The sequence below is a fragment of the Vicugna pacos genome, chromosome 32 (assembly GCF_048564905.1).
Source record: "Vicugna pacos chromosome 32, VicPac4, whole genome shotgun sequence".
In the NCBI taxonomy this organism is placed as follows: Eukaryota; Metazoa; Chordata; class Mammalia; order Artiodactyla; family Camelidae; genus Vicugna; species Vicugna pacos.
The window spans coordinates 19,680,072-19,706,016 of NC_133018.1; the positions used below are offsets into that span (position 1 = coordinate 19,680,072).

The 25,945-nt window shown below is 53.0% G+C and overlaps 1 protein-coding gene across 10 annotated transcripts in view; it reads right to left on the bottom strand.

Annotated features, from left to right (window-relative positions):
- PITPNM2 (phosphatidylinositol transfer protein membrane associated 2) overlaps nucleotides 1-25,945 on the bottom strand; it is a 130,865-nt gene that overhangs the window by 15,547 nt on the left and 89,373 nt on the right. For 9 of the 10 annotated variants that reach the window (XR_012066149.1, XM_072952850.1, XM_072952849.1 and 6 more), the window contains exons 2-9: nucleotides 16,701-16,873; nucleotides 9,195-9,409; nucleotides 8,068-8,189; nucleotides 6,044-6,271; nucleotides 3,525-3,833; nucleotides 2,555-2,650; nucleotides 748-852; nucleotides 504-574 (exon numbers count right to left, since the gene is read on the bottom strand). Coding sequence is in view for 9 of the 10 variants with exons in the window: in XM_072952850.1 (XP_072808951.1) it covers nucleotides 504-574; nucleotides 748-852; nucleotides 2,555-2,650; nucleotides 3,525-3,833; nucleotides 6,044-6,271; nucleotides 8,068-8,189; nucleotides 9,195-9,409; nucleotides 16,701-16,778 (1,224 nt within the window). In the remaining variant the exon portion in view is untranslated. Of the gene's footprint in view, nucleotides 1-74; nucleotides 243-503; nucleotides 575-747; nucleotides 853-2,554; nucleotides 2,651-3,524; nucleotides 3,834-6,043; nucleotides 6,272-8,067; nucleotides 8,190-9,194; nucleotides 9,410-16,700; nucleotides 16,874-25,945 lie in introns of those variants that run through there. The other variant, XM_072952854.1, reaches the window with a different exon arrangement.

A 25,945-nucleotide genomic window follows, 5' to 3' on the forward strand; every position in this document is an offset into this window, starting at 1 on the left:
TCTGACTGCCCACAGGTGGAGGAGGAGAAGGGGCGTGAGCTCCAGGCAAAGAACCCCCAAAGCGGACACAGGCGCTCTACCAACACAGCTTTATTGGACACAGAGCTCTGCCCGGCCCCTGCGGGGCGGCGACTGCGGGCACATCACTTCTGCCTAGATGGCTTTTGCTTCCTCCCCTTCCATCTTTTTCTCTTCAGGAACTTCAAACAGCCTGACCACAGGGTGAAGATCTTATTTTTGATCTGGAATTTACAAGTGTCTCATTTTACTTTCCACAGGTGGAGCTGGGTCCAGGCCTTCCTCGGGGGAGCTGTCTGCAGTTCCTACTGGTTCTCAGGGATGTCAGAGGGGCTGGGCCCAGGGCCTCTCTCCAACAGTGCCTGGGCCAGTGTGGACATGAGGCTGCTGGTGCCAAGTTCTACCTCCACAGCCCTCACGGGACCGGTCCTTTGCTCTCTGAGCCCTCCCCGCGCAGCCCGGCCCCCTGCCACCCGGGCACCCACCTCCATGATGTTCAGCTGCTCCACACTGGAGGCCACCCTGAACTCGGGGCTGCTCTGACGGTAAAGACCATCTGCAACACAGAAGGGGTGGGTGCTGTGAGCAGAGGGGCAGCCCCAGGCCCACCGGACAGAGGGTTCTCCACCCCTCCTGGGTGCCCAGCACTGCCCAGGAGCTGAGTCAGGGAAGAGGGGCTTGGCTCCTCAAGGCCACAATCCCTGGGCCCTGCAGCCCCCAGCCGCTTACCCTGCGTGTCCTCTGGCTCAGGGCTTTCAATTTTGTCCATGAGGTCGTTGGAGTTCCACTTGGTGATGTCTTTAGGGAACATTTCCTCGGAATCGGACAGGTCCTCTGGAGAGGAGAGAGAGGGACTTCAGTACCCCGATCAAAGGCAGGGGCCGTTGCAGGGGGTGGCTCTGGGAGCCCTGGCTTCCAAAGGTGGGGGCCTAAGAGTGGCCGCTGTGAGGGGCCCGGGCACCCCTCCTTGCTCAGTCCTGCTCTCTCCCTTCCTTCCCAGGACGGGCACATGGCCACACACCCAGGGGCTTCTGCCTGATGTTTTTTAAAAAATTGTGGTTAACATTCACTTAACATAAAATTCACCATTTTAACCATTTTTAAAGTAGCATTTAGTACATTCACAATGCTGTGCCACCATCAGCTCTAGTTCCAGAACATCTCTATCTCTTCACATGGAAACCCTGTCCCCATTACCAGTCACTCCCCATGTCCCCTCTCCCAGCCCCTGGCCACCACTGATCGACTTTCTGTCTCTATGGCTTTGCCTCTTCTGGACATTCCTATACACGGGATCCAGTGATGTGTGGTCTTCTGTGTCTGGTGTTTTTGAGGTTCATCCATGTGTCAGTGCTTCACTTCTTTTTATGCCTGACTCACATTTTCTTGTATAGATGGACCACATTTTGTTTCTCCACTGATGTTCCGCACTGTTTGCAATGTCCACAAAAGTACAGCTTAGTGAGAAGCACTGCTGTGAACAATTCTATCCAGGACTCTTGTTCCTGCTCTTCTGAGAACTTCCGCCTGTGATTGCTGGCTGGAGACAGCTGCCTGGACCCTGGCATGTGCTGGTCCCTCTTCTGTCGGTCACTGGGACAGTCTCCCCAGGACACTGCGCTGGCATCACCTGCTCTGCTATCTCTTCTTTTTCCAGCTTTTCCTAAAGTTTCCACGTTAGATGTGCGTTTTCTTCACATCAGGGACACAGACCCTGGAGGCGCTCAGCCTCTTGGCCTGGCTGGAGGCGGGCAGGAGTGTGCGATGGCTAAAACACCCTCCCTACCCCTGAGGAGTTCCCCGGTGCAGAGGCCAGCTCAGGAACCTGTTCCAGATCCCCGCCCCAGGGCCAAACCTGCCTCTGTTCTGCTGTGTGCCTGTGGGCAAGTCTCTGTCCCTCTCTGAGCCTGTATGCTGCCTTGCAAAATGCAAACCCGTCTTCCTGCACCTGTCTGCCTGCCCCTCGTAATTCCTAAAGAGGAACGACCAAGGTACAAAGCGAGGATGTGTGGTGCCTGCATCTTCCCAGCACAGGTGAGTGACTCATCAGGCTGTAAGTTCGCTGTACTTATTTCGGGAGTAGTGGGGAAATGGGCACTGCATGTATTTTCTGCTTGTTTGTATTTCTAAAAATGTCTACCTTAGGTGTGTGTTAATTTAATCACGAAAAAGCCGGTAATTACTAAAAAACAAAATTAGAAGTTATGCTTTTATTAAGCTTCTTAGGGAGTTACGTTCACATATGGAAAAATGTCCCCAGCTGATTGTAAATCCATCTGGGGGGGGCGGGTTCCAGAGAACAGTCCCCACCGGCCAGACTTGGTCCACATCCTGATAGCTGGTCGAGGTGAGCTTGAGACCCCAGACTCTGGTGACTTCATCTCATCCTCTGCCCCCGCCCCTGACACCCTGCTGTTCACCCAGAACCGTCCACAGGCAATTTCCACCTTGACCCACATCCCGCACCCCAGCTCTTTCAGACCCCTCCCCTTCCTCTCTTGGGAAGGCCCCAGTGCGCCACAGGGAGCTCGCCTACCGTGGGCGTCAAAGAACTCGTCGTCCGAGCTCTCGTCCGAGTCCCGGGCGATGCTCTGCATCCTCCACTCAGAGATGCTGTGGCGGGAAGGACTGGCTGGAAGGCAAAACCCCAGGCTGACCGACCAGCCAGCTGCACCGGGCTGAGTGAGCAGAGGCAGGCAGGTGTGATGAAGCCAGAGCAGAGCCGGGAGGGCTCAGAAGGGGATGAAGTGGAGAAGTGAGGGCGGGGCGGCCCTGGCTCATCTCGGTGGAAGACGGTGCCTCCCAGCCCCCACCCGGCACAAGGCAGTCCTGTCCCGGGGAGAACGGGGAGGTGGGAGGGTGTCAGGGGTGAGGCCAGGATGTGCAGTCACACAGGCCTGGTCCACGCCGGTGCCCTTGACCTGGCCTGCCTGGGAGCGAGTCCCTTAAACTCTGCCACAGCGGGACCGACAGACCTGGCTGCCGGGCAGCGGCTGGAAATGGGATGAAAGGCATCGATGCACGGGGTCCCTTCAGCACAGGACAGTATGGCTGGTGTGGGAAAAGCTGGATTTGCAGCGGGGACTGGTGGCTTTTGATACAGGATACCCTGATTTTCTCCAGTCGCCATGGCACTTTCATGTAAGTTCCAGAGAAAGGCCTTTCTGAGTATCTGAAGCCTGGCTCCCCCACTCAGGAGCAGAAGGCCCTCCTGGGTGTGCTGGGTCCCGGGAAAGGCTGGGAGCGGGGCTCCCACATGGGCCACCGGTCTGTCTGACCCAGGCTGTGTGGGCGGATCTGGGGGAACCTGCCAGGGTTGGGGGATGCCCTGGACTTCACTCTGACATGGAGGCTACAAGGAGCCTCTCACTGGTGTGGCCCATGTGTCCAAAAGCCAGAGTCCACCGTCAGAGTTAGAATTCCCTGGCTGGGCTGCGGGCTGCCTTGGGTGGGGCTGTCATGGGGGTGGACCAGTCGGGCAGGACACGTGTGGAGAGAGCGCTCACCTCCCCGCTTGGACGACCGCGACGACTTGGAGGACGTGGACCACTGCTTCTTCAGGCTCCTGCCCGCCAGGGGCTCCCCAGTGCTGCTGCTGGGCTGGGGGGGCTCCCTGGGGGCCTGGTCCTGGGCGGCCTCGTCCTTGGCCATCTCCACGGCCTCCTTGTCTTCCTCTTTGAACTGGGCCATCTTGCGGGACAGCATGAGCTGCGCCTCCTTCTCCAGCTCCCGGATGTTGTCCATGTTCAGCCCGTACCACTCATCCTGCCAGCACCAGGCCTGCCGGTGGGCTCTCACCATCACCTTCCGGAGGCCTGGGGGGGCCGGGGGGGGGAGGCAAAGAGGCCCGTGTTAGAGCCCCCCAGAGCCCCCTAGGCTGGGAGGCGTCCCGTGCTGCAGGTCAGGCTGTGACCCACACCCACTGTGTGGCCTCGAGCAAATCACTGCCCCTCCCATGCCTCAGTTTCCCCACATGTCAGTGAGGGGTCTGGCTCACAGATGCCTCACAGAGCTTCTACAACTGGGGTTGAGAGGCCTGAATTATGGGGGAGCTGGAAGAGGACTTCTCAAGTGTCTAGTACACTTTTCTTGTTGAATTGCCCATGGGAAAACCAAGTGCAAGTTCACAGCAGGTTGGTCCTTTCTTCCCCTGACTCCCTTTCATTCTCTCTCTCTCTCTTTTTAATACAATCTATACCCATATAAAATAAGATATAAAAGTAAGGTACGTAGGAAGATATCATACATGTAAAATAAGAACGAAAACAAGATACTTTGAAGGCATCAAACAGAACAGAAGAACTACAGCGGCAGGAAGCCGATGAGGGTGCCTTGGGTGGGGACGGGAGTGGGGGTGACTGGGACAGACTCTGGGATGATGGAACATTCTAAAACTGTGAGCACTGCTCTGCAAATAGACTAAAACTCACGGAACTGTTCTCTGACAACAGGTGCAAAATTAGTCCTCAATAAGCTGCTTAAAAAACATTAAGAAGAAATAAAGCACCCCCCGCCACACCACCCAGGGAGGGAGTAGACGTGGCCAGTAACACGGAGCCCTTGGTCGCCCTCCTGGCTGCACCTTCCTCCCGTCCCGGAAGGGTCTGTTCCGCATTCTGCGTTTATCATTTGCTTTTCCCTCTGGCTTCAGCACACAGGTGTGTTTTTCTACGTGTCGTTGGCATTTACACGTATGTGGTCGCGCTGCATGTATTTTTCTGCCACTCGCTTTTTTGGGTGAGTTTCCTGTGTGTTGCTGTATGGTGTTTGTTTGTTTGAAATACCACATTTTATTTATCCCTTTTCCTGCCAATGGGCCTTTGGCTCATTTTCATTGTTTGTCCATTTTACTCTTAAAAACCTGCTGCTCTGAACATTCCAGAACGTGCATTTGAGTTTCTCTGGGGAGCAAACCCGAAACGTCCGGCGCGGGCTCCTCCGCTTTCCTCGAGAAAGCCGAGCAGCTCCCCCAGTGGCCGAGTCCCTTCCATTCCCAGGCTGGTCTCCGGGAACCCTTCCTCTGGGCTTGCCTTCTGTCCCACTCTCAGCTCCGCGCAGGCCCCTCCACATCCCCAGCTGTCCTTTCTAAATCCTTTCATTCCTAAAGGCCCGCGTGGGAGAAACTCCCTCTCACCCCTGCTCCGGGGAGGGTGCCCCCCAATGCCCCTGCTGGGCCTCAGGAAGGCCACTCTCGGGGTCAGCCAGCACCCACGCTGGACAAACCATTTGATGAGACGCCCCCCCGCCTGCTGGTGTGAGAATGTTACATCAGGACCAGGGTGTGTGGGATGGGAGATCAGGGTTCAGACCCAGCGCTGGGCGTCTGCTTCCTCCTCTGCAAATGGGGGTGACAGTGGCCACCCTCCTGGGAGGCCATCAACAGGACACCTGTGAAGTACATCATCAGGGGTGTGGCTCTGTTCACATACACAGTCACCCCTGCTCTTGGAGTCAACAGGTGTCTGCCGGGGGGCTGCTCCTGGATCATGAGCTGGGCCCTGGGCACTGACCTCTGCTGTGACCCGGGGGACAGGGAGGGAGCTGAGAGCCCAGGGGAGGGAGGGGCCCGGCCAGCACGAGCTGTGTCAGGACCCCAGGTCATCTGCTGGTCCCCCTGTTCCTTGGGCACCTGCTCCAGGTCAGGCTGGCATGGGTGTGAGGACACGAGGATGTCCAAGACACTCCCCCTGGGACTTCCAGCTCCACACAGAGGCAGTGCTGGGGGCAGGGCTGGGGGTCTGGCCTTTGGGTGCCAAGAGGCGCCATGAGCAGCAGGGAGGCTGTCCCTGGGGTGGCTCCCCCGTGGGGGTGGGCATTCCGCGCTACAGATACCAACCGGCCCGGAGTGTCTGGGGCAGGACGCACACTGCCTGTCTGCAGGTGCTTGGTCCAGGTAAGCCAGCTGGGAAGCTGCAAACGGGCTTTGGGGTCATCTCCCCAGAGTAAGGCGGAAGCACGGACTCTCGGGCAGACGCTGAGGGAGGAGACGGGCAGCAGGGGCACAGACGCGGAGGCCGGCGCTCACCCGTGTCGTGGATGAACCTCTCGATCTTGGACTGCATGCCCCAGTAGCGGAACTCCACCTTGCAAAGCTTGTAGGCGCACATGATGGGAAAGACGTGCTGCTTGTACTCCTCGATCCAGTTCTCGGACAGGGGCCCCCGCTGCGTCTTGGTCGAGCGGAACAGCTTGGGGTCCTCTTCCGTCTTATACTCGTTGGGGGGCACGGGGTCCTTGACGATGTCGATGAAGTCTACAGGGAGACCCTGTGAGTGACCACTTCTGCCCCAGTCTGTACCCTGCCCGTCCCCGTCCAGTCTCCTCCCCATGTCCCTGCTACCCCCAAATCCTCGGCATGCCACAGGGCCAGACGTCGGGGTGAGGATGCTGCTCTGGTCCACTCTGATCCCAAGCCCCCTGACCGCAGGGCCTGCATCTCTCCTTGTTGCCTTTTCAAATCATTTCAGCAAACCCCATGTTGCCGAAGCAGGTAAATAAGGTGATGAGCTGGAGAAGCATGGGCGCGATGAACTTCCACCCAAGGTGTGGGGTGGGGTGTGGGCGAGTAGAAACGGCCGGGAAAAGCCTCCCAGAAAAGGTGGTGTTTCAGCTACTGCAGAACCGTGCGGGCCGAGAGTGTCCCAGAATGTGACACGTGACCAGGAGGTGGGGGAGCTCGGGGAGCCACCAGGGTGTCTGCACAGGGAGTGGTGATGGGAATGCGGCTGGACACATCTGACATCCCCTTGTGCCTGGACGGCACCCTGACGGGAAGCAGCGCTATAGGCGGGTTTTAAGGTGGGCTGGCCTGCTGGGAAGCCCCTCCCTCCCACACAGACCAGCAGGGAGGAGGCCAGAAATGACGTCTGAAGGGCCCAGTGGGAGGCGTGGGGCCTGAGCTGGTCCAGGACAGGCTGAGTGGGCAGCGGATGCCATGGGGCTGGGCGCCCAGGGAAACAGGACTGGGGCCTGGTGGGACCCGGGTAGGGGGTGTGACCGTGACTCTGGGAAGGACCACCTCTTGTCACATGCTCCCCCCCCAGTCAAGCCACGCTGTTGGTCTGGCTCCGGAGGTACATGTGTGTCAGGCAGGGCTGCGCAGACGCCTGGCGAGGAGGAACTCAGGACAGGGTTTGTGGCTCAGAGAGCCCTTCTTTCAGACGTGTGAGGACAATGGCACCTGGGGCTCTGCCCCCACAAGGCCCTGGCTGTCTCATCTCCTTGGCTTGCTGGCACTGAGCCTGGGCTGTGGTTTACAGATGCGGATATTGGCTCCACCGAAACCAGCGAGGGATCAGGGGCAGCCCGAGGGCATCGGTGTGTGGGGTGGGATGGACATCCTTCCTGAAGCAGACCACACGCCCAGCCCGCCCAGAGAGGCAAGGGCCACCAAGGGGAAGGCTGGGACTCAGGGACCATGGTAGGAGGCCGCTGGAGGGAGCCCGCCGCTGGCCGGACAAGAGCTGCAAGAGGGCCTGAGTCATGCTGGGCCCTTCCTTCCTGCTATGGGTAGAGTGTGTCCCTGCCCCAAATGCATACATTGGCGTTCTGGCCTCTAGGACCTCAGAATGTGACCTTATTTGGAGACAGGGTCTTTAAAGAAATAGTCAAATTAAAATGAGGTCATTAGGATATAGCTAATTCAACACGACTAGTGTGATTTAAGAAGGATGCAGACATGCACGCAGGGAGAGCATCATGCGAGGATGAAGGCAGAGATTGGGGTGATGCCTCTATAAGCCAAGGTACACCAAGGACTGCCAGGAGCCACCAGAAGCGAAGGGAGAGGCCTGGATGGAGGGGATGGGCTGAGGCGGGAAAGGCACTCAGCCTCAGGGTGCACATCAGGAAAATGGGGCCAAGGAGGCCCGTCCTGCTCCCCCACACGGTGCCCCCTACCACGCTTGCCTGGACTCCGACCTCCCCACCCAGGAGCCAGTCTGGAACCTGCCAAGCAGAATCAAGGGGCCCATGGGCAGGGAGACCAGGAAGCTGGCCCTGCAGGGCTCCTGCCCCACCCAGGGTGGGAGCGTCAGGGTGGACGGTTACCGATTGTCAGCTGGTTCTTTTCCACAGGAGACAGGCTGAACACGTTGGGGTTTTCTCCAGCATCAGTTTTATAAAAGGTTTCGATGTCAATGGAGAATTTCTCCACAAAAGGGCAAGTGAACCTGTGGGGGAAGGCGAGTGTCCATCAGGACCCAAGCTAGCGAGGTGGGCGTGGGTGGCGGGCGGAGGTGGGGGCTGGAGCCGTGGTCCAGACACATCTGTCCCATCCACCTCCTGGACCTTCACCTCGTCCTAAGGAGAGCTCAGTCCAGGTTGCAGTCAGGGATGGGTGGGGAAAGAGGAAGTCATTGCAGGAAGCTGCCGGCAGCCCTGGGTCCACATGTGTGCGGCATACTGCCGAGCCGGCTGAATCTGGACCAGCCCTCCATGTCACATGCCACCCCATCCCGTCCCCCAAGGAACCAGGTCTGACAACAGGGAAAAGGCCCCTCTCTTGGCTGGAGATGAGCTCAGAGGAGGAAACTGCTGCTGGGAAGAGGAATAACCTGAATGGATACTCTGGCAAGTTCCAGGCCGTCACCAACGTGGGTGATTCCTGGGGACTCCACCTGCTCAGCAAGTGGGTGGCCAGCTGGGAGCAGCCCCCTATCTGTTCTAACTAAGCAGTGCTCAGCTATACTGAGCACAGAGGGGGCACAGAGTGAAGAGCCCCCTACCACGGGGAGCCAAAGAAAGCCCTGCTCAACATGATTTGTTACAAAACATCATCCTAGTCACTGAGTCTCAGGGTTCAGGGAATCTCTGGACCATCTGGTCTACCCTCAGTTCGTGTTTCTTCCCAGCTGATGGACTGTCCTGCGTTCCCAGGTGAACATTAAAGTAAGTCTGTATTCCTCGAGTTTGCCAGATGGCAAAGGGGTTTCAGATGGCCCTTGCTGGACTCAATTCCTTCCTGGTCTGCCCCCCGTGGCAGGCTGGGGGGCATCTAGGGGTACTCCCTTCCCTCTCCTGCCCGTTCTCTGAAGGGGGTAAGGGGGGCCTTCAGGGGATCACTGAGAAGGGAGGCTCAGCTCCCTGGGAGCCTGGGCCCCTTGGGGTGTGGGGATCAAACCTGTCTGGAAGACTAGCCCTCAGGATCTGTGCCACGGGGGTGAGGGCAGGCTCACCTGGTTCGGGTGTAGGGGTAGGCGTTCCAGGACTCCTCCACCACGCGCAGGGCCGCCTTGGGCAGGATGGAGCGGAACCAGCTGGGGATGTGCATGCCCACATGGTACACCTTGTGCGTGTACTGCCCGGAGCCGCCGGGGCCGTCCGTGTATGGCCGGTTCTCCAGGATCTCCACGCCGCTGCCTTCGCCGTACGTCTCGTTACGGCTCTTCTTCTGTGGGGACAAACGCGGCGGGGCGGGTGGGTCCAGAGCGCTCTGCAGAAGGGGAGGGGCTCGGGAGACCGGGTGAATGGGAGGAGGGGCTTTGGCCAACCAGGCTGGCTCCTCCCATGTCACTTCAGGACCACCCCTACAAAGAAAAACCCTGGTTCCATGTGCCCCAGCACTCGTGCAGGAGACTGAACGGACCACGGTTCCTCTCCCAGCCCAGTACTGCATGTACAAATTCGTCCATTCTGACTCTGTATGTCCCAGGACTGAAAGTGTTCCCAAGGTCAGGAACAAGACAAGGAAGCCTGCTTTCTCACTTCTAGTCAACATTGTGCTGGAGGTTCTAGACAGAAAAATGAGGCAAGGAAAAGAAATAATAAAAGGCATCCAAATTGAAAGGAAGAAATAAAACCATCTCAATTTGCTGATGACACACTCTTATACATAGAAAAGCCTAGAGGATCACACCCCCCCAAAAAAACTGTTAGGCCTAGTATATAAATTCAACACAGTTGCAGGATGCAAAATCAATACACAGAAACAAATAATGCAGAAATGAAATAAAGAAATCATTTCCCTTCACCATAGGATCCAAAAGAATAACATACCTAGGAATAAATTTAACCAAGGAGGTGCAAGACTTGTATAGAGAAAACTGTAAAACATTGCTGAAAGAAACTAAAGAAGGCATAAATAAATGGAAAGACATCTACACTCATGCATTGGAAGATTTAATAGTGTGAAGATGTCAGTAGTCCCCAAAGCACTCTACAGATCCCATGCAATCCCTGTCAAAATCCAACAGCATTTTTGGTAGAAAGGGAAAAACTGATCCTAAAATTCACATGGAATTTTGAGGGATCTCACATAGCCAAAACAATCTGGAAAACAAAACAAAACAAAGTTGGAATGAAGACTCACATTTTCCTATATCAAAACTTACCACAAAACTATAATAATCAAGACAGTGTAGTCCTAGGGGGGAGGGTAAAGCCCAAGTGGTAGAGAGCATGCTTAGCATGCGCAAGGTCCTGGGTTCAATCCCCAATACCTCCTCCAAACTTAAACAAATAAATAAACCTAATTACCTACCCCTTGCAAATTTCTTTTTTTAAAAAAAGACAGTGTAGTACTGGCGTAAGACAGATCTATGGACTGGAGATTAGAGTCTAGAAACAAACCCACAGATCTATATGCTATATATATTGGTTTCCAATAAGGGTGCCAAAACCATTGAGTGGGGGGAAGGGACAGTTTTTTCAACAAACACTTCTGGGACAATTGGATATCATGTACAAAAAAATGAAGTTGGACCTACTACCTCATACCATATACAAAGATTAACTACATGGATCAAAGACCCCCTTGTAAGAACTAAAGGTACAGAACTCTTAGAAGAAAACCTAGCGGCCAAGCTTCATGAACTTGGGTTTGATAACAGTTTCTCAAACACGATACTAAAAGCACAAGCAACCAAAGAAAAAACAGCTAAATTGGACTTCATCAAAGTTAAAAAAAAAACAAATTTTTGTGCATTAGGGGACACTATCAAGAGAATGAAAGGACAACTGACAGAATAGGAGAAAATTTTTGTAAATAATATACCTGAGAAAGGACTTGTATCCAGAATACATAAATAACTCTTAACAACTCGATGACAAAGAAACAAATAACCCAGTTCAGAAATGGGCAGAGGACTTGAATAGACATTCCTGCAGAGAAGACATATACAGAGCCAATACCCACGTGAAAGATGCTCAGCATCACTGGTCATTAGGGAAATGCGAATTAAAACTACAATGAGATAGCACTTCGTACCCCCCCGGGTTGGCTAAGAAGACAGACAGTAACAAGTGTTGGTGAGGCTATGGAGAAATTGGAATGCTCATACTTTACTGGTGGACAAAATAGTGCGGCCGCTGTGGAAAACAGCTGGGCGGTTCTTCAAAAAGTTGAACATTGTGTTACTATATGACCCAGCGATTCCACTCCTAGATTCACATCCAAGAAAATGAAAACATATGTCAACACAGAAACTTGTACATCAATGTTCAGAGCAGCATTATTCACAATAGCCAAAAGGTGGAAGCAACTCAACTGTCCACAAACTGATAAATGGATAAACAAATTATATCTATGCAATGAAATACGATTTGGCCATAAAAAAGAATGAAGTTCTGACACATGCTACTACAGAGATGAACCTTGAAAACACGCTGAGTGAAAGAAGCCAGACACAAAAGGCCACATAGTGTGTGATTCCATTGATATGAAGTGCCCAGAATAGTCAAATCCATAGAGTCAGAAAGTAATTATTGGCCCACGCCTAGGGGCTGGGGGAAAGTAGAGAGAGACTTCTTTTTGGGTGATAAAAATGCTCTAAAATTGTGATGGTTTCACAACTCTGAAGATGCTAAAAGCCCCTACACTGTGCACTTTAAATGTGTGAAAGGTGTGGTGTGGGACTCACATCTCAATAAATCTGGTATAAAACAAAACAAACAAACCAACCAGAACCAGTCCTGCCTCCAGTACTAAGATTTCAGACAGATCAAACACAGAAGGCGAGCAGGGGCCTCAGAGGCACCACCCAAGAGAAACGATGCTTGGGTCACCTCTAAGTGTCTCTCTGTCACAAATATCCTTTCTAGTGCCCAAAAGCTCAGGTTTCTGCTTCTGCACAGAACCTCGTGGTCAAGGTGCTGGTGACTTTAAGCTCAACATTCGTTTCCATGGTGACATGACGGCATTGCCAAGGCCATCTTCGGTCAGCTTCCTGAACAGCAGGTGTGCGCACGCTCACACAAGCACACACCCCTGAGTGCATGCACACACACACACGCACACATGTGCACACACACGGGAATTCCTAGCAGCACCACCTCACCCTTGGGCACACAGATGTGCTATTTCTCCGTGGCCAGAGCAATTAAGTACCCTTCAGGAAAAAAAAAATAGACCCTGGTTGAGGTCACAGATGGGGTCAGAACAGGGATGTGCCATTCCTCGCTCTATAAAGGAGCTCCTGGAATATGGCCCAGGTTCCATAATGAAAACAGCAACCATTTCCTGGACGCGTTCCAAGCTCCAGCCTCTTACAGTAGCTTTGTTTATTAGTGGCTATGCTAAATGCTTGGCGTGTTCTTTCTCCTCTAGTTACTGCAACAACACCTTGAGAAAGATGCCTTCGATGTACAGATGGAAAGGTGGAGGGCTCAGAGAGGTGGAGTGAACTACCCAAGGTTACACGGTTACACAGTGGCAGGGCCAGGACTTGAACTCAGGCCTGTTGGATTCTAGGGCCTGCCCACTCAAAGCATGGAGCACCTCAATGCTTTAGGACCTGCCCTAAATCCAGGATGATCTTGAGATCCTTAATGATTTACATCTGCAAAGACTCCATTTTCAAATAAGTTCACAGTCTGAGGTGCTGGGTGGATGTGAATTTTGGGGGGGACACTAGTCAACCAGCAGCCCCTGTGAGTGAGCTTCAGCCTGCCTGTGGGAAAAAGAACAGTACCCTGAGGCTCCCACACCTGCCTGAGAGGTGAACCCCCTGCCACCTCCTGCCCAACCCCCCAGCTCTCAAAGCCAAGCCCTTGGCCACATGAGCCTTCTGGGACCACCATGTTCCCCAGCATGTGGCTGACTCCCCAGGCTAACCTGGCCTGGCCGCCGTAAGGTGCAGACGTGTATGTGTGTGTGTGTGTGAAGGACGGGGAGGAGGGCTGTGGAGGCGGAGGGAACAGGCTTTGGAAGCAGATGGGGGCAGGACATCTCTGCTTCAACCCTCAACAGCTGTGACTCCAGAGAAGGTAAGAGCTGTGTGAACTAGAAGATCTCCAAGTCCAGTGGAAGAAACAGCCAGCTACGCCTGCAGACAAAGCCTGGCTGCATTGGGCCAGCTGTGCATCCTTGGGCAACTTCCTTAATATCTCTGAACCTCAAGCTCTCATCTGTAAGTTGTGGATGAATACCACCACCTCTACGGGTCCAGTGAGAATTAAAGCAGGTGACGTGTGTCAGGCTCTCAGCAACCAGGCTACCATCATCATTTGTGGTGGCAATGGCTGTGGTCACTCACAGGAGATGGGTACGGTGGGCCGCTCAGGAGCAGGAGGACCACAGTTAGAGCATCAGAGCCACTGGCACCCAGACTGGCCCCAGCCTGTACTGCCTGCACAGCACACTGGTGCCTCTGCATAGTAGATGCTGGTAAAGATTGGTTGAATGAACAAGTGAATTCTGGTCCCAACTGTCATCAGTTCCCTCTAAGCCTGGGCACCTCCCTCAGCTTCGGCGCTGGCATCCCGGGAGCTGACTCCTGGTTCCCTTCTGGCAATGGCATCCAAGGGGCGGCGGGCGGGCCTCCCCTGGCACAGACGAGGCTTTGTCACTCCACTTGGCTCTTCTCGAATCACGCTGACCTTCTCAGCCTACACTGGAAACCACTGCCCATCCCTGACAACCGTTCCCATAAGCCGTGCTATGGTGCCTCCCTTGGAGACTACAGATGAATGGGCAGGAGAGACAGGCTCAGCTCCCTGGGGCATGCACGCCCAGGGCAAGGCCTGACCCTGGCCCCTGCTGACCCTGCCCATACAGGCTGGGTGGGGAACCCTCGCTTCCTCTTCCCTCTTCTCCCCCATCCCTGAGGCCTGGGGGATGCAAGGGAGGAGCCTGAGCCACCAGGGATCCGGTGCAGAAAAAGCACATGACGGGGCGCGGTGAGTAACGGATTCAAACATCAGGAATCCCTCACCAAACCTGCAGCTCACAGAGCTGTCCAGGGTCCTGGCCGAGCCACTTCTGATCACGCCCTGTTAGCTGGGCACCTCCTGGGATGGAATGCGCTCTCCTAGCCAGAGAAGTTTTTCTTTTCTTTTCTTTCTTTCCTTTTTCTTTTTAATTTTTTTAACCTTGAACAACATGTACATTGAATGCAGGTCGAGCAGGTATGAGGCAGTTTGACATGTGAGCCCATCTTGTTCACAACCTCAGGGGGCAGGTGGCTCACTCAGACGGCAGGCCCCTTCCTAGCTGCCACCCCAGCTGGTAAGTGGGATCAGTGGGCAATGAACTAAGGTCTTGCTCTTTCTTCCACAAAAATGAAACTGCCCCATCCTTTATGGCCCATCCATCTCAAAAGGCCCTGCTCAGAACGGACACCCTCCTGGAGCACCGGCCCCAAGCCCATGCGAGCCCTGGGCTCCCTGTCTCCCGCCCAGCTGCTCTGGCCTGTACTCAGGGGGCTGCATATGCACCCATCTCCCCGCAGGCAATCCCGGAGTGTAGAAAGTGCTTTTCATTCATCTCTGTAGCCCAGTCCTTGGCCCAGGCTGGCCACAGGAAAGTCTGGTGAATTTAACTTAGTTCTTTAACAGCTTTATGTATGACTGACATACAATCAACTATATATCTCTAAAGGTACAGCTGGTGAGCTTGTGACATATGTTCATACCTGTGAAACCATCACACGGTGGAGATGCTGGGCTTGCTCATCACCCCCACAGTGGATGGAGCCCTAAGAACACCAGGACCAGAGGCAGGTGGGCTTGGAAGAGCACATGAAGGCAGCCCCGGGCCTGCAGGAGGCACCACATAGGAAGCTGTGTGATGTTTCACATTAATTGGAGCCATAAGGATAGACGTTTAGGAAAAAAAGCCTTAAAACAGGGGGTGAAGGTGGCAGGTGTTTTGAGGAGCCCTGAGCCAGAGGTGATTACACATTCAAAAAAGCTTAGGGGTATCCTGGAAGCTGCAAGTCAGTCCCCTGGGATTTTGATGCCCTTGGACCTCCAGGCAGAGCTGAGGGCTGCCTGCTGTGGTCCAGGGCTTCCCCGGCTCGGTGAGGGGTTGGGGAGGGAATTAAGAAGCCATAGAACAAACAGCGCCTTTGGCAGATCAGCCTGGTCCTCGAACAGCCTGAGTGATTTCCAGAGTGCTCAGAGCTGGGGGGCTAAAGAACATCTCTCCTCTCCCCACTCTCCAGGAATAATGACGGGGTGAGTGGTTCAAGAGGGAATTGAGTGGCGCTTCTGAAGCAGCACGCAGCCAACAGCCCCCACCAAAGAGGCTGAGTTCGCCTTCTGTTCTCGTCCCAGTCAAGCTTCCGACACTGAGAACCTGGTCAGACTCTACTAGGGATGGAGGTGGAGACCCTGACGGGAGGGGCTCTCCCTGCCCTGATGGCCCCACCATCAGGGGCTGCCTCGAGGCACCTGTGTACCCAGAAGAGCCAGAGCCAGGCTGGGAGTAGGTTCTTAGTCACTCCTCCCACTGAGAGGAAAGCTGCCAGGCCAGGCAAAGAGCTGGGGCACTGAGGATGAGCAGGAAGCTGGCAGAGAAGCTGGGATGGGGACCCCCATGGAGCAGGACCCCAGCAAGTGGGAGCTACGGGCACCTCGATCCTGGGGCTCCCTATCCTGGGCTCCAGGTTAGTCAGGCACTGAGTGGGGAGGCCAGCAACATCTGGGGTGGGGTGGTCATCTCTGGTTTGTCACAGAGACCTGTCATCCTCATAGTCATTTGTAATTCTAAATCAGCCACACAGCTGACATCGGTCTCGCAAGTAGCCTAGGGTAGTGAGGAGAGTGTGCGCCTAGAGCTGGGAGGCAGGCTGTGTGCTTCTGGGTAAGGCGTCTAACTTTTCTGGGCCTTGCACCTTCCTGTCTGTCACATGAATTGCTATGGACTGAATGTTTGCATCCCTCGCCCCCACCCCCCGAATTCATATGTTGAAGCCCCAACCTCCAATGTGCTAGTGCTAGGAGGTCAGGCCTTTGCGGGGTGATTAGATCATGAAGGTGGAGGCTTCACCTTGCGGGAAGACACAGTGGGAAGGTGGCCATCTGTAAGCTAGGCAAAGGACCCTCACCAGACACCAAATCTGTCAGCACCTTGACCTTGGACTTCCCAGCTTCTAGAACCATGAGAAATAAATGTCTGTGGTTTAAGCTGCCCAGTCGGTAGCACTGTGTTACACAGTCCAAGCTGACCAAACACCAGAACAATACCTGGACCAGTCAGAGGATGGGTGTTAAGCACAAAGAGTGTTAGACTTGTCAGGGCCGTGAATACAGTGTTGGCGAGACAACCCAGTGCCACAAACCTCCACGGCGTGTAGCGTGTGCCTGGCATCATGCTTGGAACCCAGAGCTCCAGAGCAATTCAGATATTTGCCAGGGGCCTGCTGGGCGGGTACTGCTGTGAAGGCTACAGAGCCACCCGCCCCACAGGCAGGTGTTGACAGCCCCTGTGTGCATGGCGGGCCCCTCCCCGCCCCACCACCCACCTGTATCATGTACAGCTGGGCAATGCGGTACTCCTCCACGGTCATCGGCAGAGGAATCCGATATTCCTTTATAATCATCTTGGAGTCCAAGCCTTCCCGTCGATGGGGAACTGCGTGTTGGGACTTCTAGGCGAGATTCCTTAAATAACCATGACAAAATTCACCAAGGACCCCTGAGAGAGAAAGAGAGACAGGAGAGTCACTTTCTGCAAAGGCTGGTGGGTACAATAGCGCAGGAAGGGCCTAGTCCAGACCCTAGGCTAGAGCTCTGGTTTCAATTCAGCCATGAGCCCACTGTATGACCTTAAGCCCACCGTGTGACCTTGAGCAAGTTCTCTCACCTCCCCAGCCTCCACTTTCCCTGTTTGCTCAGCAACTGTGGAGAGGATGTGTATAAACTCTGATCAGCCACGGGGGAAATAAAAGATTGTCATCCTGGTAGCGTGGGCCAGGCGAGGGCAGGGCACCGCCTCCCCTAAGAGCACAGAGGATGCGCTCTTGTTTCACATGCAGCTCTAACAGGCTGTGGCTTCAGCTCCTCCATGTTCTGGAGTAGCTGGAGGCAGGCACAGTGATGGCAGCAAATGACAATGGCTGGCAAGAAGGCAGGACAAACAAAACTAGGAAAAACAGACGTGAGAAATTTAAAAATCAGCAGTCTGGGACTTGCCGGCGTCGGGGCAATCGGTTCTGCTCCTGTCACTGAGCGCAGATGGCAACACTGCTTCCTGGCAGGAGATCTCGAATTATCCAAAAGAGGTGATCTTAAGTGTGATTTCCTTTCAACCCAACACCAACTGCTTCTTCTTTTTTTTTTTTTTTGGTCTTTTTGGGGGTTGGGGGTAATTAGGTTTCATTTATTTATTTATTTCTTAATGGAGGTGCTGGAGATCGAACCCAGGACCTCGTGCATGCTAGGCACACGCTCTACCACTGAGCTATGCCCTCCCCTCTGCTAACTGCTTATTGGTAACTACTCTATTGCTGACATTGGGCTAAGTCTTGGAGGGAGAAGAGGAAAATAAGATACATGGGTAGATTCCTGAGCATGTGAGTTGTAGCTCAGTAAAGTTATTTAAAAATACAAGCAAGCAATGTATTCATAGTAGCTTGTCTTTAAGATGACAATACATTTGATGAAGACTTGGACCTAACGCAATCATATTTAAAACAAACAAAAAATGCTAGAAGGAGGCATACTCTCGGTGATCTGCAAAATGATTTCATATCCTACCTATCATAATCTGTCCCCGGATGGTGGGGGCTTTGCTGTGAATATATCTGGTTCCCCCCAGAGAGATTCGATGCTGTTAAATGGAAGCTGAGTGATGGTTTCCAAAATAGGCAATGGCAGAATCAGGATAGTATTTAGAAGGACCATGCCGGGGACAGCAGCCAGTGAGAATTCACAGTGACTGGAGGCAGGATGCTGGCTAAGTGATAAGAATAAGGGTCTGACCAGGCAGGCAGCTGGCCCCGGACACCGCGTGTACGAGGCCTGAGCATCACCCAGGCACTAACACATTACTTGATAACTAACAAGACTGGGGAAAGCACATATACCAGGACTCTTATGACAATCAGTACATAAGGCTGAACGATATTCTTTAATAAACCACCTAAGGAAAAAGACAGAGGGCCAGGGTGTATATAAATGGGACAGAGGCAGCCCCTGAATTATTAGCCTAAAGTAACCCCTGGTTGTTTACTTCTTTATAGCAGGCAGGACGATTAGCCCCTCAAAGCTCTCAGCACCACACTCAACTTCTCACATATCCAATCGCTTTAAATACAGTCCAGATAAACATCTTTTTAGCCAATTAGAATTCATCTACTTTACATACCCCAGAAACTGCACCCAACATCTGCTAGCCACAGATAAGACAAACCCTGGGTCCATACAAGACCCTGAAGAGGGCGTTTTGCAACCCAGAGGCTCTCCATCATCTGAATGATGTCACCTAGACACGGGAGCCCCCTGTCTGACACCCTCCTCCCTTTCTGGGCAGTGGTCCCACATCTCTGTATCTGGAAGGCCTCTTGCTGGGAAGAACTTTTCCACTCAGGGCCAACCAGGAAAGCTTGTCATTACTACCCATTCTGGTCCTGTCCCTTCCCTGATCAGCCCTGGACCCCTGACCTTACCACAGAGGGAGGACTCAGCTCTCCAGAGGCCATGATCGAGTGCAAACATCATCGCTAACCTTCCTGAAGGTGTGGGTCCAGCCAACAGCTGAGAGGGTACGTGGGTTCGAAGCCTGAGCTGCAACTGTCCAGGAGGATGAGAAAGCAGAGGCTGTGAGCTGCCCGGACTCAGCCCTGCGATCCACAGGCCCACACACACGTCTGGCTGGGGGCTGAGGCCACAGGAGAGAAGAGTGATGGCCCAGAGCCCCCGTGGCACCACCTCCTTCCACAAGAGAGTGTGAAACAAGACCCTGGGCTCTGCTGGGGTGGCAAGGCACCCAGACTGACACCCTCAGAGGGTAGGACAGGCACTGGATTTGGGACCCTCCTGACACAGACAAAGGAGAGAGAACTGGATGCTTGGGAGAGGCTGGAGGAAATGAGGATTGGAGACAGGAAAGGGAAAACCTAGGTTCAATAAGGGCCATGTTTCCTAAGCTTTTGTGGGCTCCTTCTGCTGTGCAGGATAAATGCAATGACCTAGAGTGACCCCCGGCCAGTTCCATGTCGTCATCCAAATAACAGAGAGGTCAGATGCTAACGAAGAGGTCAGACGCAATCTCTAAATGGTCTCGAGAAACTCTAGGAGTCTAAGCAATCTGCCCTTTGGGGTCTTCGTGGCTACACGGTAAACCAGCCGCCCGCACACAAGTCAGACCGAGTGTCCATTCATTTGCTCCCTCCAGCCCACCAGGCCCTGGGGCAGGATGTGGGGATGGGTGATGCTGATTCCTAAGAACTGAGCACACGCAGAGATGCAACTGTACATCATGGAATGGAAGAGGAGTGAGAGCTAATGGGAAAATCATGCCAATGTGCTGTTTCTACAACAGAACCTAGTTTTCCAAGTAAGGGAGTGCACTGGGGCTTGGGAGGGAGGAGAGGCAGGGAGGAGTTGGTCCTGATACAAGAGAGTCAGAGACCTAAAGAGCTTCTCTGTGAACCACAGTGAATGCATGAACCCCAAAGCCTGAGAGAGCTGGAATCCCGGTATTTCCTGCATGCTGCTCTTGAGAAGGCAGTTAGAGAACCATAATCAGAAGGGAACCCACATGGGTCCCAGGCATGAAGGCTGGAGGTGCTAATGAAGAACATGCATCACACAAGGAACCATCTAGAGAAAGACTTCAGAAAAGCAGTTCTCCATCAACTCAGAGAAATTACAGACATAATCTCTTAGACACTGGTTGGGACAGAGGAGTGGAAGGAAGGAACCACAGAAATGTTACAAAGAAATTGGGTAACAAAAAGAGTGAAAGATGAAAGCTGAGTTAGCAGAGCTCAGGGGAGAAACACAAAAGAAAAATAAACACATCACAGATTTTTTTTAAAAGCCATATTATAAGCAATGAATAAAAAGGAAAAGCACAGTGTAAACAACTAGAGATAGGTGGGTGAGCTTGAGGAACTCACACGAGATTAAATGGAGAAGATTAATACGACCAAATGACAGGCATGGGAGGCAAAAGGAACTCCAATGTATATATAATTGGTATGTGTCTCTGCAAAAATAGAATAATAGAATGGGGCAGGGTGGGGAGTATTCAAATATACAATGAAAAAATTCCATGAAATAAAAAAGAATTGATTTTGCAGATTAAGTGCCATTCTGTGGTTCAGGCAAACTTGATAGTATTATGAACACCAAGACATCCTTAGAAAAGTTATTGAGCCTAAAGGATAAAGAAAGAATCACTTAAAGAGGGGGCACAGGGAGATGGGTTGAGTAGAATCAGAATCCTCCACAGCAACACAATTTCAGAAAACAGTGCAGCAGTATCTACAGAGTTCTAAGAGGAAGGAAGGAATTAGGAACCAGAATTTTGTACCCAGCTAAACTGTCCATTCAAGTAAAAAGTTAATAGACATTCTGAAACATGAATTTAGGGGCTCAGACATCCGTAAGTTCTTTTTAAAAATTACCTGCTGCTAAAATCCAACCAAAAGATAAATAAAAATAAGTTCGTCAATGGAGGAATCCTGGTGAATAGTGAGTTAATACTTTTGAAATTATGGCAATTACGGTTATTAAATAGAATATGAAAACCTTGACAATGTACACAAATAATACAACTAATGAAAATTAAGAATGGTAGAACAGAGGTGGAGGATAATTTCCTCCATGCTATGGAAGTTGATTCATTATGTAGGTTAACAAGTTAATGAGGGGTGAGTAGTCAGAGCACAGGAATTTGCAGGGCGGTGGAAATATTCTGTATGCTACTACACTGGTAGATTAATATCATTGTACCTGTGTCAAAACTCAAAGCACGTATGACACAGAGAGTGTCCCTAATGTAAACTATGGACTTTGGGTGATAATGACATGTTAACGTAGGGTCATTGGTTGTAACTAACGTACCACTCTCTTGGGGAATGTTGATAATACGGGAGGCTGAGCATGTATGGGGGTGGAGGGAGAACATCGAAAGTCTCTGTACCTTCCTCTCAATTTTGCTGTGAATTTAAAACTACCCTAAAAAAATTAACTTTATTAATGAAAAAAATTAACAACGCCAACGTTTGAAAAGCTTTTCTCTCAGAAAGTCAATTAGAGGTTATCAGGGGCTGGGGAGACAGGGTAATCGTTGGGGGAGGTCATTGTTTAGCAGTTATGGAATTTCAATTTTGGTGATGAAAAAATTTTGGGAATGGTGATAGCTGTACAACACAGTAAATGTACTAATGCCTCAGAATTGTACACTTGAAAATGGTTAAAATGGAAAATTTTGTGTTACAAATATATATCTATCACAATTTTTTAAATTAATGTAATATGCCAAAAATTGTGAATTATATTGGTATGTTAATTATAGCTAACAAAGCTGTTAAAATTTTTCCCCTTTGTTCTCATCTCCACTTTAACCCTTTAGAAACTATTATCATTTATGATAAAGAAATGTTTTTCTGAAGTTTAACAATTCTCTTCTGTTTCATTTTAGACGCATGCAAATAAGATGATTTGTCTTTGGTTAAATTCAAGTAAAATTAAATTTGATTTTTATTTTAAATATGTATGTAGTCTGATCTTTTTTTTTTTTTTTTTGAGTTCCTGCTACTCTGATTGTATGTGTCTGTATCCAGTCTGGAATGACGTTCACTGCCTGCTGGTGAGGGTTATCTCAGATTGATGGAATTCTGGGCAACTTTTCCTCGCACTTTTCTGTGTTACTTGGTTTTTCACAAGGCGGCAGCAGCCGAGTATGAGGAGTGTGTATAAAAGCGGCCGGAGAAGGGCTGTCCGTGTGGTTGTTACAATGATGGACTTTGAGCCAGACCTTCTGCCACCCCCAGCAGTGACCGTGGCCAAACTGTTCAATCTCTTTGCTCTTTCATTTGCTCTTCTACAGAACAGCGGGTGGGAAGAGCACCTCCCCGTCGTGCTGGCTCGCGGATTCAATGAGATAATGCACATAAAATGGTCAGCCCTGTTCCCCCCAGCGCTCAGCTAGCGGTTAGGAGGTGCTGCTGTGCTGAGCAGGGTCTGGAGGGCGGGTGCCTGGGGAACAGGCCTTCTTGGCTGGGCTGCTAGGAGCAGGGGTGGGTGCAGACGCTCAACCCAGTGTCATCAGGGAGACACAGCCCAGCTCCCAGGGCACCAGCGTCTGAAGGATGATGGGTCCCTTTGGCTTTGTTGCCAGAATGTGGACCCGGTTTGGGCCCAGGAGTCCCCTTTTGTTCTTCTGGGCTGAAACTGAAGCAAAGCGGGGCACAGGCAGATCCCAGCCCCACAACGAGAGGGGCAGTGTGACTTGGTGTCTGCCTGTCCCCTGAGCTGCCGCACCCAGCAGCTGAGCCCTCAGATGATCTCATTACACCCACTCTGGCTGCCTGGGCTTGCGAGGCAGACACACATTTCATCTCCGTCCCTGCTGGAGTCGCGATGGGCTAGACAGGAGTATATTTTACTGCCTTCTACGGGGCAGCTTTTGGGGCTGGAATAATGAGCGGGAAGAAAGAAACACACAAGAGGCCCTCCTGTGCCAGAAGCCACACACCCCCACCCCCGTCCAGCGAGAACGTGGATGAACCCCTGGGAGGGCCTCAGACAAGGCATCCATCTCTAGAAGAGTCTTGGGCTTCCAGAACCCCTGTATCAGGACCTAGGAGGAACCCCCAGCCCCAGTGTCCATCGGTGTCTTTGAGGAAAGAGAAGGGCCACGCGATGTCTGAGTGGGGCTACCTGGTATGGCGATCAGGGAGGCCACAGCAGGTGGGAATAGCCCTGGACAAGGTGTGCAGCCCAGGCTGTGTCCTGCCTGTGTCTGGAGCCCTGGCCTGGACGCTCGGCAGGGTGGGGCGCAGTAGGGTCCACCCTCCTCCTCCTCTGGCAGCCTGTACCCCTAGAACCTCCATGGGAAGACAGAGAAAGGGCCTGCAGTTGACTGAAAACATCTAATTTTGCCTAAGGACTCAAGGGCAGGACACCTTCCTGGCCTCCCCAGCTGGGAGCCCAAAGGTCTTCAGGGACCCCCAGGGCATGGTCAGTGAAGACTGGTGGATCATTAGGGTCTGGCTCAGAAGGATGGGCAGACCGAGCAGGGAGGAAGGCAAGACGGCTCCATCGAGCGGAGGCCGTGGCGAGACACCCTCACTGGGAGGGGAAGCAAAAGAATTGAGTTTACAGAACCTAATCTGTTTTTCCATGATTAGCTGGGGTTTGACGTCACAGATGGAATTTAGGAGTGAGGCTGTGCAGAGACAACAGAGGATGGAATCCATCCAAACGCAATTCAGCTGCATTCTGGCCATTAGGTCTGGAAGCTCCTCCAAGCCAGGCCGGTGGAGTCTATCTAGATGTTTGCAACAGTGGGGAGGGCAGCTGGCGGGGAAGGGAGCGCCCCCGGCAGCTTCGGGGGCCTCTGGTACATTTGGAACATCCCTTCTGGCTCCCCTGGGACTCTCTCCCGCCTTCTCTAGGAAAGCCCCCTTCTTCTGCTCTCTGCTTCCAAACCTACCGGCCCCCAATCAGGGGCCAAAGTGAGTGATATTAAAAGAACTTCATCTTCCCCCATGTGGGTGACTTCCACCCCTCCCTCCGGTCTGACCACCTATGTCTGCGGAAGGCAGCTCCAGATGAATGAGGGGGCCTTGAGGGGGAAGGGGCAGTTCCTTGCGCCCTAGGGACCAGCTCCCAGGCCTAGGGTGGGGTGGGGGAGTGTGTGTATGAAGTTAGCACAGATTAGCTGCCTCTCTGTCCCTTGGGGGTAAAAGCAGGAGCAGACACACCACCCCCACCCCGAGAAAGTCTGATCTAGAAGGAACAGCGGGGGAGTGTGGGAGGGTTCCAATCCCTGCCCGCACAGCAGTTTCACCTTTATCTGTTAGACACTGGCCTTTGACCAAGATTTCTTTGGGAGAAACACTACAGGACCCCCTGGTCCAGTCCAACCCTCACTTTATAAATGGGGAGGCAGATGTGGATTTCACAGATGGGAAAAGCTGGAGGACACAGACCCTCTCCATGTCCTGGACCCCTCTGAGAGGAGGACATGGTTCCCCCTGCAGCCTGAGCACTGAGAGGGCCCCAGAGCCCCAAAGCCCTGAGCACCCCTTCAGCCAGTGACATCCCAGGAAAGGTCATAAATCTCATTGTTGTACACCCGCAGTGCCAACCTGGGGATGACTGCCAAGTCACTGCGGGACTGTCATCAGCCCCCACGGGATGGGGTTCACGTGGGGGCCCTGCAGAGTGTTCAGTGCTCTGCAGGCTGGGACTGAGGGGCGGCGGGGGCGGGACCCTTGGAAAATGCTTGAGGGGCAGGCCGCATTACACCTGTGACATCTCATCGCAAACCACAGCCAGGGGACTCAGCGGGGAGGGCGTCTTATCACTATGGTGCAGAGAGCAAGGCGGGCCCGAGGAGGCTGGCGCCCTGCTCAAGGACAGCCGCCAGCCAAGGGCGATCGGCACCCCGGTTTCATGACTCCCACTTCCTTGCCGGGCTTGCCAGCTCCAACCCCGCTTGTCGGGGAAAGGTGAGAGGAGATTTGCATGGGAGGAAATTCAAACTGAGACCCAGATCCTCCAAGAGGCGCATGAAGGGGCAGCAGCCTGAATTCGCCACTGCCCTCCCCCCACCGGCTACTCATCGCCCTTTGGGGACCCTGCTGGTCACTGCCCCTGCGACCATCCCCACACTGGCCTCCAGAGAGAGGCTCCCCACAGTTAGTACTGAGTACAGCTCAAACAAGGTGGGGCCACCCAAGCACCTAAGGTCCTGTGTCTGGGCCTTAGAAATGAGCACCCCTCTAGGGAAGAATGTCCCCCAGCTTCTGGGGCAGAAAGAAGGAGAACCCACCCCTCCAGATGCCTGGGCGCAAGGAGCTCCCCCAGGCGGGGAGGGCTCTGGGCAAGGAGTGTCAGCACACCATCTGTCGGCAGGCAGGGGCTCCGCCACAGGCTGTGCCCCAAAGCGTCTCCGCTCATTAATCCCCCAGGGGACAGACGCTTTTGGGCACCCACGTTAATAGGAGCCAGAGCTGGGATTCTCACCAAAACTGGGGCTGACCCCTCGTATGATGAGGACGATGTGATAATGACAACATGAAATAAACATCGGTGACAATCAGAGCCACCAGGGCCCAGGGGTCACTTCGTGGGCCAGCCTGGGCTCTAGGTTTTGGTGGACACCCGGGTGGGCCCAGCACCTGGCATTCCTGCTCCACTGGCCCAGCTCCTGCACTCCCCCGGGCCCCGGCTACGTCATGCCTTCTCCCGGATGGTTCCGCTTCTTTGTTTCCTCAAATTCCCACCACGGAATCCACCAAGCCACCTGCACCTGCCAGTCCTGCAACAACGGGTGAGCATCTCAGCTCCTGAAGGAGGTCAATCCCTCCATGACTCTCATTCTTGTCATTTAAGGACCTTCTGATAAGCAGAACTGAATAGACATTTTTCCGAAGAAGTCATGATGGCCAACAGGCGCATGAGAAGCTGTTCAGCATCACTAATCACCACGGGAATGCAAATCAAAACCACAGTGAGATATCACCTCACACCTGTCAGAATGGCCATCAGCAAAAAGACAAGAAATAACAAGGGTTGGTGAGCATGT